The 12,051-nt window shown below is 40.5% G+C and overlaps 1 protein-coding gene across 1 annotated transcript in view; it reads right to left on the reverse strand.

Moving 5' to 3' along the window:
• The window catches only part of nudt6 (nudix (nucleoside diphosphate linked moiety X)-type motif 6), a 47,081-nt gene that overhangs the window by 9,420 nt on the left and 25,610 nt on the right, over positions 1 to 12,051 (reverse strand). Inside the window, 1 exon segment of the mRNA XM_055647317.1 lies at positions 6,823 to 6,878. Within this exon segment, the coding sequence (XP_055503292.1) occupies positions 6,823 to 6,878 (56 nt within the window).

Genomic DNA, 12,051 nt, shown 5'->3' on the forward strand with positions numbered 1-12,051 from the left:
ATTTTACATCTGGCATCTACCATGTGAACATTCTTATTGTTTTGAAGGAGCTTAAAGCAAAAGTGAAACCGTGCATTAAAACATATGCCAGATAAGGTGCAATGTTTTGGGTGTTGGGGTCAAATCTTGAAATCATGCTGATAGTGACTTATGTTACAAATAGCTGAAGATCACCCACATGTCTTCATCTGCTCTGTATCTTTAAATTTATTGCGTGCATTACAAATGTAGCAAAACGTCTCACAGCTGAGTGCAAGTCCCTGAGTGCACGAATGCCTTTTAGTACGCATGTAGCAGTAATCTGTCAGATATAATTTATTCAGCAGGAGTGCTGTGTGTCGACAGGAATTTGCAATATTTAGCTTTAATTTAAAAGTACCAAGAATTAGAATTTTAACTGCTGTTGCAGCATTATGTTTAGGGGAAATGGAGAGAAAGGAGGTGATGCTACAAAGCTGTTATCTAACAAAGCAATGACAGTCCCAAAGCTCAGAAAATCAAAACTTTGACAAAATTATGAATAGAAATTGATGCTATTTACCAAGATTATTTAATCTTTGTATTTGTTGAAGATTCTAAGTCCCTTAATTATGTTCCAATGGGTTCCAATGCAGCAGGTGTACAGTGTGTACAAATATTAGTCCCCTGGTCATCTCCCCAGGAGGACATATATTCTGAACAGCACAATTACAATGAACACCATTCTGAAATCACAATTTGTATTCCACAATCTACACAGTTTAGGCTCTCTTCACAATGTGGAGCTCAAATTAATTTTTATTACAAAGGATCCACAGCAATGTGTTATTACACACACCTTTGCATTCATATAGTTTTGCAAAATTAAGTGTAACATACGAACAAATCATAGCTTTTTTTATACAGTGGTTCTTCTCTGCTCATTTGAGCAGAGTGATTGTGTTCCACATATGGTCGAATTAAATGTATTGTATTAATTGTTCATGATTTGTTGTTCCTCTACAATGGAGAAACCAAATGCAGACTGGGTGACCATTTTCCCCGAGTACCATCATCAGTCAGACAGTAAGGAGTCTTCAGGACTGAGTATCAATCACTCATTTTAAGGTACTTGCTTTCTCAGTTTCTATGTGTTGTAGGTTGTCATCTGTAATCATCCAACATTTGTCTCCACAGTGGCACTACCTGATCTGCTCTCTCTCTTTCTCTCTTCCCTCATTAACCCAACAGCATCTGTGGAATTCATTGCCACAGAAGGCTGGGGAGGCCAAGTCAATGGATATTTTTATGGCAGAGATTGATACATTTTTAATTTGTATGGGTGTCAGGGGTTGTGGGGAGAAGGCAGGAGAATAGGGTTGAGCCGTAACTGAATATCGGAGTAGACTTAATGGCTGAATGGCTTCTAGAACATGAACTCTAAAAACACATGCCACTGTGGCGCATTGGGCAGAGCTGCTACCTCATAGCGCTTGGGTTCAATCCTGACCTTGGCCGGTTGCTGTCTGTGCGTAGTTTGCACATCCTCCCACATCTCAAAGATTTGTAGGTTAAAAGGTTAATTGGCCTATTTTACATTTTGCTCGTGTGTAGGAAGTTGTTGCAACAATGGGTGAGCACAGAACTAGTGTGAATGGGAGTTCAATGGTCAGTGTGGATTGAAGGGCCTGTTTCTAAACTATATTTTTCAATTACAATGTTATCATAAGGTCATAAAACTTTGAAGCAGAATTAAGCCATTTGGCCTATCGAATCTGCTCCGCCATTCAATCATGGCTGATTTCCCCTCTCAATCCCATTCTGTCTTCTCCTTGTAACCTTTGACATCCTTACCAATCAAGAACCTATCAATCTCCGTTTTAAAAATACGCAATGACTTGGCCACATCCATATAGTGAACCCAGAACATTTGTAAAATTAACTTCTGCTGTTTTATAAATTCATGGTCAAAATCCATTGACACAGTTCTCCCGATGAGGCTGCTGTATGGCTGCATCATGACAGAACTAGTGCCAAGAGCATCCAGCTTCACTATGTCCCCAACATTCACCACCACCCGCATCCCAATGGCATTGCAGCCCCCGAGATCGGGCAGATTTCACATTACTCCAGCTGAATTCCATTTCGGAAATTAAGGGCTCAATGTCTCTTTTAAGAAAAGGCAGAATATTCACCGATCACCATCAACATCATGATAGCTCCTTTATGCGTAGAGGGAATCTGCAACCCTCTCTACCATCCAATTATGTCCAGATAACATAGATAATTAGAATATTGTACATTTATTAGTGAGGATCTTTGGGCCGATAAAGATTTGTTAAAGGAATACTCAATTCTCCAAAGCAGATCAGTTGAGGGTCTGTTTGGGACAAACTTTAAATTTACGATCATGTTCAATGTGTTTTTTAGATTGCAATCCCTGGGCATGATTCAGGATCTAATCCGTATCAGGTGCCTTGCTGTTGGGATTTCCCCGTCCTGCCATTAACCCTTGCAGCTTCTTACAAAACTGCAACAAGCCAGTTGATGATAGTTTCAACAGCACATGCCTCCACTTGGCAAAGCTACAAATAAGCACAAGGTGGTGCCAATTTTGTTGTTCAGCAAGTATAAAATTGTACTAGGGGGTTTCAGGATTTGTGGCTGTTTTTTGGATTGTATCCCCTGAGATGGTTAAGGGTTTTTGTAAACTCACTACTAAAGTCCCGTGTGTGATTTTCAAATGGAAAGTAAACCATTTGCATAATCCTACTATAAGATTGTGTAAAACAATCTGGGATCTGACAGTATTTTCTTGTACTTGATTTACAAGTGTTTCTGCTAGAAAATGTCTGGGGGGCTCCATATCAGGCTTCTCTACTTCAGCCTCCGTGAATTGAAAATTGGATTTGTTTTAAACAAAACACACTGACCATTTTGCATAACTTTTCATAGAAAATTGCTAACAGCATCCTTAGGTCTCATTGGCAATTTGTAAATCGATATGCAGTTAGAATGGTATATTTCTCTACAAGTATGTTTTTAAGATCTTTGTCAGCTGAGTACCATGCGTAAAAAAAAAGCTCAAAATGTATCTGTAAATGAAGACTGCCTGCCAAAAACTGATCATGTTTGCCAAACTGCCCGAGACTTACTGGGGCCCTGCAAAGTGAGGTTTAGAGCAACTTCACACTTGAAAAAGTACATTGTTAAATCCTTATTACTTCCCGAATAGTAGGTGCCTGTTCCTGTAGGGATTTTCTTTCTGCCCCTGTGCTGGTAGCAGGAAATAATATAAGTCAGCATGCCTGTGAATACATCCTTATTAGCATATATTCCATCAGAGAACAGACAGAGGTGTATTAAGCTTCTGTTTTCACTACACGAGGGGAACCTGGAGGTTGTTAGATTGGAAAGTTACCAGTGGCAAATTATTTTCTACATTCGACTTTGGCCAAAAGGAAAGTCGACTGAAGGCCTGCGCTTAATTATCTAAATGATGTTGTTGACAAATTCTCAAAAGTTAGTTAAATACATTTAATTAATAAACCCATTTGATTCAAACTGCACAAAGCTCTCTGTGCTATTTTAACCAGAGGTACGGCAAGAAAATGGTTGTTCAAATTAAGTATAATTTTCTTTGTAATGAGAGTTGAACAGACAGAATTATTTGCAAGATAGTAGGGAAAACATTCTGAAAACCAAATACTAAATAGATAAACTTTGGGTCTAAATTTTAAATGTTTTCTATTATACTGACCTGGCAAATCCCCAAAGAATCTAATATGTTTCAATAAAATTGTCTCTCATTCTTCTAAGGGACAACTTATTAACCTTTCTTTATAAGACGTCCCCTACATCTTTAGATTTATTCTGGAGAATATTTCCTGAATTGCCTCCAATGATAAAATATCTTACTTTTAATAAAGTAACCAAAACTGTACACAGTATCCTAGAGGTAGTTTCGCTAGTGTGCTGTACATTTACTGCAAGTCTTTCCTAACTTTGTAGTCTGTCCTCCTTGGATTACAATGTGGCGTTCCATTAATCTCCCCTCTTATCTGCTGCACCTGAAAACTAGCTCTCTGTATATCCTGTATGAGGAATTTCAAATATTTTTGTGTTGCAGCTTTCTGCAGCATTTGTCCATTTGTAAAATAACATAATAACAACCAATTTTATCATTCTTCTTTGCAGACTGAATGTTTCATATTTTTAATATATACTTTAAATTTGCCAACTTTAACTGTTCACTTAACTTATCCATAACTCTCTGTAAACTGTTTGTATCCTCCCCTAGTTTGCCTTCCCTCCTTCGTATACAGTGCCCTCCATAATGTTCGGGACAAAGACCCATCATTTATTTATTTGCCTCTAGACTCCACAATTTGAGATTTGTAATAGAAAAAAAATCATATGTGGTTAAAGTGCACATTGTTAGATTTTATCTATCTATAACTAAAACTCTGTGTGTGTGTGTGTGTGTGTATGTGTGTGTGTGTGTGTGTGTGTGAGAGAGAGAATCTGGTTAGTTTTCCTATTTTCTTCCAAACGCTAGGCCACTGCCTTCCCATTTTCACACATCCTAATCACATTTTCCTCCACAACGCGATAAACATCTTCCCGGCGCATTCCAACCTATATTTTCGACGTTTTTTACGTTTTAATCATTGAAAGTTTTAAAAGTTCCGACCGAGTAACGTTGCAATGCGCTCTCCAGCGCTCCGACGGCACTTTCCAGATTTTCAAAAAACTCCGGGAGGGAGGGGCACTCCAGTTCGCAAAGCAGGACGGGCCACTCTGGCCGAGTGACATCACAATGCACTGGCAAGGCAGGGTGGGACATTCCGGGAGGGAGGGGCACTCCAGCGCCGGCGTCCCGAGGCCCGACGCCCGGTGGGGAGGGTGGTGCTGGAGTTGGAATGAGGGCCGAGCTCGAGGCTTGGGATGGGGCTGAGACTGGGGCCAAAAGAGAAGCCGCCGCTGGAACCAATGCAAGCCTTGGTCCGGGGTCATGGATGAGCCCAGAGATGAAGTCGGGGGACATGTAAAGGCCCTGTCCCACTTTCCCGAGTTACTCACAAACTCTCCCGAGTTTTCCTCTTGATTCGAACTCGGAGAATTACGGTAATAGCCATTCGTAGGTACTCGGGGCTATTTAAAAAAATATTTTTCAACATGCTGAAAAAACGTCCCGACTTACCTGATGCCCCGAGTACCTACGGCTGGCATTACGAGCCGCTACGAAACATCTACGGACTCCGATGGCCTCCTACGAGCTCGCTACCGACATTACCCGAGTTCGAATCAAGGGGAAAACTCGGGAGCGTTTGTGAGTAACTCGGGAAAGTGGGACAGGGCCTTTAGACATTATTTCCTCTTTATGAAGCCATGCTGACTCTGACTGATCAGATTAAGATCTTAATAGTTAATTCAAACTTTTTTTCAATAATGCACATTAGGTGTATATGCCTAGATCAACTGATTTTAGCTTCTCATCCTTTTTGAATTAGGGTATCGTACCGGTAGTTTTCCATTGCTTCTTGACCCCTCCAGCATTTATGGATTTTTGAAAGATTACAACCAATTCATCCATTTCTCTAACCAATGATTTTAGGATTCTGGGAGTAGACAAAATGTTTAAGAAGGAACTGCAGATGTTGGAACATCGAAGGTAGACAAAAATGCTGGAGAAACTCAGCGGGTGAGGCAGCACCTATGGAGCGAAGGAAATAGGTGACAAAAATGCTGGAGAATTCTCCAATTTCAGGTAGTCGTGGGAGAGATGGGAAGGGGAGGGGAAAGAAGGAAAAAGTGGGGACTACCTGAAATTGAAGAATTCTCCAGCATTTTTGTCGCCTATTTCCTTCGCTCCATAGATGCTGCCTCACCCGCTGAGTTTCTCCAGCATTTTTGTCTACATTAGGATTCTGGGATGTACATCTTTAGGTACAAGGGACTTAATAGCCTTTATCCTTATTAGTATTCCTAATACTTATATCCTTAGGTAATGATATTTGATTCTCCCCCATATTACTTGTACAAATGAAATGGTCATAGTATCCTCAGCTGTGAAGCGTGTTGCAAAATATCAGTTCGCCACCTCTACCTCTTCCTTGTTTTGTATTATTTTCTAAGGTTATGTTCCCCTTGTATTCACTCTTCCTTTTCATGTACTTGGACAAGCTGTTATTGTAAGCATTTATACTTTTTTTGCTACTGTCTGGCTGGCTAATTTTCCCCTTCTTGATTACATTTTTAGTTCTCCTTTGCTGGATTCTGAAATGAATCAATCTACTAACTCTTACCACAATATCATTTTTCCTTCAACTTAATATCCTCATGAACCTCCCTGGTTAGCCGTTTTGGCAAGCGACTCTTCATTGTAAAAATGCACAGATACATTTAGTAATAACGTGTCGTACTTTCTGAAAACAAACATCAGTTATCAGCATGTATATTTGCTCAAACGTTGATGCTAAGTGCTGAGATAGAGATCTGTTGATTTGAACGCTAACTTGTCAATGTAGGTATATATCTGATGGTGGCCGATCACATGAATTGAAGTATATATAAAGTCATGATGAATAGTTTTATCTGATTCCTATTTTGGTGAGCTGTGCAGAATTTCCAGATTGCATACAGGTCCATATCGTAAGACCATATCACAGAAATGTATTTGGTCAAAAATTGGAATACTTGTGAGAACATTTAAATTCGGCAAGTGTATAATGGTAGTGATCAATTAAAAGCTCAGTATAAGATCAGGTGTCTCTTTGCCAATGTCCTAATAAGTAACCTTTCCTTTGAACATGCTCATGTTTGCTTCACTAGTATGCGGAAATGCATTATCTTTTAATTTACCTTATTTTTGTCTTGCACAACCAAAACTTTACCGGTCACCTCATCAAGCACTGCACCTGCAGGATGGACAAGAAATTGATGAGTCTGGTGTAAAGCTACATCGATAACAAAAAAGTAGCAAAAATCTTAGAAAATCACAAAAAGCTCAATTAGAATATCAGTTTGTCAAGTTCATATACACATGAAGGCTACTGATGCATTTCTGAACATTTGTTCGAACAGTTATTTTACCGTTTAATCCAATACTGTTTATTTCTTATTAAATTCCAGTAGATCTCCCTCAACAATGCTCATAGTACATACACTGGACTGGTTATGTGTTATTGAAGTGAGAAGTTTCTAGGATTTGGAAGTGCATGCGGTGTCAAAGGCCTAGGTTTACATGGTCACCTTGTTTTGGGGATGTTTTAATGGTGGACATTTTAATCTGGCTGAACCCGACTGTCCTTCTAGTTATTGTCATTCAACCTTCAAGAGAGAGAGGTTTCATAACTACCAGGAGTTCTTTCGATGGAGGCATACTCTTGAAGTACTCAAAAACATCAAGTTACGACCCAATGATCCAATGATTCCACTTTAATTTCCATTTAAAACTTGTATATTTTTGTGGAAACTAAGAATTGCAGATGTTAATGCACACAGTCTGAAGAAGGGTCTGAACCTGAAATGCTGCTTATTCATATTCTCCCGAGAAGCTGCCAGACCTGTGTTCTTTTGTATTTTTTTTATAATACTGGATCTCAATATGGACACATGCAAAATGTATTCACAAAGGACTTTTAATATTTTAATATTTACTCCAGGCCCATTACTTTAAGAGATCTGACTGAAACAAAGTGACTGCAGCAAATGTTTTATTTTATGAAAATTATATTTTAATTCCCTGAGAAGATCAAAAAGATAAGCTAAAAATTGTGATTTGATGAATCATGATTGTATTCAATTTCTCAACATTAAGAAATGAAGGTTCTAGAAAACATAAAAAAATGTAAATGTTTCACCTATATCTTGCATCTCCTTCACTAACAATAGACAATAGGTGCAGGAGCAGGCTATTCGGCCCTTTGAGCCAGCACCGCCATTCAATGTGATCATGGCTGATCATCCCCAATCAGTACCCCGTTCCTGCCTTCTCCCCATTTCCTGACTCCGCTATTTTTAAGAGCCCTATCTAGCTCTCTCTTGAAAGCATCCAGAGAACCCGCCTCCACCGCCCTCTGAGGCAGAGAATTCCACAGATTCACCACTCTCTGTGAGAAAAAGTGTTTCCTCGTCTCCGTTCTAAATGACTTACTCCTTATTCTTAAACTGTGGCCCCTGGTTCTGGACTCCCCCAACATCAGGAACATGTATCCTGCCTCTAGAGTGTCCAAACCCTTAACAATCTTATATGTTCCCATGAGATGCCCTCTCATCCTTCTAAACTCCAGAGTGTACAAGCCCAGCTGCTCCATTCTGTCAGCATATGACAGTCCCACCATCCCGGGAATTAACCTTGTAAACCTACGCTGCACTGCCTCAATAGCAAGAATGTCCTTCCTCAAATTAGGGGACCAATACTGCACACAATACTGTAGGTGTGGTGTTACTAGGGCTCTGTACAACTACAGAAGGACCTCTTTGCTCCTATACTCGACTCCTCTTGTTATAAAGGCCAACATGCCATTCGCTTTCTTCACTGCCTGCTGTACCTGCATGCTTACTTTCATAGACTGATGTACAAAGACCCCCAGATCCCGTTGTACTTCCCCTTTTCCCACATTTAGATAGTAAATGGCGTTGTACTATCTTACTAACTTATTGTAATTCTATGTCTTATTTTTATCCTCCTCAAACTCTCTCTTTATACGTGTGGGATATTAATAGGCAAATAACTATGCAATGAAATGACTTACCATCAATGCGATACAAGCGCATGTGGTAATCTCCAGTGCATGTTCTGAAGGCCCAGGTGTCTCCCAGTATGTATTTAATACTGTCACACACCACCAACCAAAATACCTATCTAATTAACCATTCAGGTATATGAACAGATCACCAGAAAAGTACGAAGCTCAGAGCACTAAAAGGAATTACTAATGACATTGAAGTTAGGAAGGTTCCGACTGTGGATCCAAAGTTGTTGCCTTCTCCTTGATCCAGAGGCAACTAACTGTACCTGTGAGACCTCTTCACTGCTTGGCTGCCTAGTCTGCCTAACAGTTGCTTCTGTTGATTTCTAAACCGTGATATGACCTAATCCTGCCATGTGCTATCAATTTAAGAGTTAAATATACAGATGTGTTTTAGTAATGCCAGATGCTGCTTGAGGTCTAAAGTATGTTTCTTGAGCTCTTTTAATTAATGACACTTATTCACATCCTAGATTTCTGGTGTGGTAAAGGACAGGCAAGCAACAGAATCGAAGAACAAATATATCTCTACATACAAAAGTAACAATGAAAAATCCAAACACTGGGAAGAAAAAGCTGTCATACTCACTAATTAATAATTTCCCCTTGGATGTTTCTCTTAACATTTCTCAATGTCTCGAGAAAATCAGTTGTTCACTCCCCCTGCCACAAGTGTGTAGCAGTTCCACAAGGACCAGGCAATGGCCATCTACAACAAGAAAGGGGCTAACCAGCTTCCTTTGACATTGATTAACATTGACATTATCAAATATCACACCTTCAACAACTTGCTTATCACTTTTGATCAGAAACCTAACTAGATCTCTCCTTTTAACCAGACTATTGACAAAATTGCAGTGATTAAAGAACAGCAGCTGAATAATATGTGGTAATTGGCTTTTCTTCAGACTCTCCAAACCCCTGTCACTCCATATTCCTGGATGAGCGTGGCCACCCACCAAAACATAAGATGCACGAGGTTATCCAGACAAAGCCTGACTGGCAACCCTTCCAACCAACTTTAACATTCACTTTGTCCAATACCAATACTTTGGTGGTTGCAGCATTGAGCCTGCACAAAAATAACCGGATATTTGCAACAGAATTTGCCAAATCTGTAACAAAAGGCCAAGACCCAAGATACCATAATCCGTATGTTGTACTCTTAGTCATATGTCAAGCTGACTTGGCAAACATCCCCATTTCTTCATTTCTAGGTCAATTTCCAGGAACTTCTTGCTGGAAAGCATCAATAGCACTACCTTCCCACTGGAAATTTAAAAACTTTCCCAAATTATAAAAAAAGGTAAACCTCTGCATTGTTCTCATCAAAATCATCAGACCAAACTCTGGAAATTTCTGGAAGAAGGGTCCCAACCTGAAACGTTGCCTATTCATGTCTTCCAGAGATGTTGCCTGACACACTGAGTTACTGCAGCACTTTGTTCTATGCAAGGTTCCAGCATCTGTAGTTCAGTCATATGTGATAGGAGCAGAATGAGGCCATTTGGCCCATCAAGTCTCTGCCATTCAATCATGGCTGATCTATCTCTCCGTACTTACCCCATTCTCCTGCCTTCTTCCCATAACCTCTGACATCTGTGCTAAATAAGAATCTATCTCTGCATTAAATATATCCACTGGCTTGGCCTCTATAGCCTTCTGTGGCAGAATTCCACAGATTCACCACCCTCTGACTAAAGACATTCCTCCTCATCTCCTTCCTAAAAGAATGTCCTCTAATCCTAGACTCTCCCACTAGTGGAAACATCCTCTCCATATCCACTCTATCCAAGCCTTTCCCTGTGTCTGGAGATTTCTTGCTGCTTAGTATTTTAATTTTTTTGATTAACTTTGTTGAGAAGTTATCCGCACATTCAGCATTAGCTTGCTTGATATGTTAATCACCTTAACTACTGATTCGAGGAATCGTTGAACAATATTATTTACAACATCACTGTTATTTGTTTTCAAGGGCTCTTCCTTGCTTTTAGTTCTAAATATGACAGTAGTTTTTTTTTTGCATTGTTTTTATATCATTGTGGAATTGTTCTTCCACCCCCCCCCCCCCCCCCCCCCCCACCCCCCCCCCCCCCCCCCCCCCCCCCCCCCCCCCCCCCCCCCCCCCCCCCCCCCCCCCCCCCCCCCCCCCCCCCCCCCCCCCCTCCCCCTCCCCCCCAACCTGGTATTATAACTTTTCCAACTCTTTTTTGATGTTCTTGGCATTGCTCCAGATCTGTGGTGATATACTTTGTATTCTCTATCTTAAGAGGTTTTGTCCCTGACTCTTCTTTTGGCAAGAACAGCTTTTGATCCTCAAGCACATAAACTAGATCTTGATCACGTTAAACCCTTTTTACAACACCTGCCACTGATCATCAGTTGCTTTGAACAGATTTCTTCATATGGTTTGAACAGATTTCTGCTTTTATATATTGCTGCAGTCAGCCTCATCTCAATCTGGGATCCTTGATTGTTTCACAATTGTTTCTTTCAAACATTGAATTTGACTGCACTGTAATATTTTGATAAACTCTCAAGCAATATTGAGCTATATCAGCATGAAGTATGACTTATTGGTTCAAGGGCATACTAATGTGACTCCAGAACTCAAAGGAAACTGCAGATGCTAAAATGTGAAACAAAGACAGAAATGCTGGAAGAACTCTGTCTGAGGTCTCCTCTATATCCATCGTGCGGCCCAACATACTGTAAATGAGAATAATAAGATCTCATCTTTCACCTAGGCTCTCTGCAACCCACTGGAGTGAACACTGAATTTTCCAAGCAGGTAAACTGCTCTCTCATCATTTCCCATTATCAGGCTTATGTTCCTTTATCACCAGGTTAATTCCCGGGATGGTGGGACTGTCATATGCTGTGAGAATGGAGCGGCTGGGTTTGTATACTCTGGAATTTAGAAGGATGAGAGGGCATCTTATTGAAACATATAAGATTATTAAGGGTTTAGACACGCTAGAGGCAGGAAATATGTTCCTGATGTTGGGGGAGTCCAGAACCAGGGACCACAGTTTAAGAATAAGGGGCCATTAAGAATACGCCATTTAGAACGGAGATGAGGAACAACTTTTTCACACAGAGAGTTGTGAGTCTGTGGAATTCTCTGCCTCAAAGGGCGGTGGAGGCAGGTTCTCTGGATGCTTTCAAGAGAGAGAGCACTGAAAGATAGTGGAGTCAGGGGATATGGGGAGAAGGCAAGAACGGGGTACTGATTGTGGATGATCAGCCATGATCACATTGAATGCCAGTGCTGGCTTGAAGGGCCGAATGGCCTACTCCTGTACCAATTGTCTATTGTCATTTCATCAACATATCG

This window comes from Leucoraja erinacea, chromosome 1 (assembly GCF_028641065.1).
Source record: "Leucoraja erinacea ecotype New England chromosome 1, Leri_hhj_1, whole genome shotgun sequence".
NCBI classification, from domain to species: domain Eukaryota; kingdom Metazoa; phylum Chordata; class Chondrichthyes; order Rajiformes; family Rajidae; genus Leucoraja; species Leucoraja erinaceus.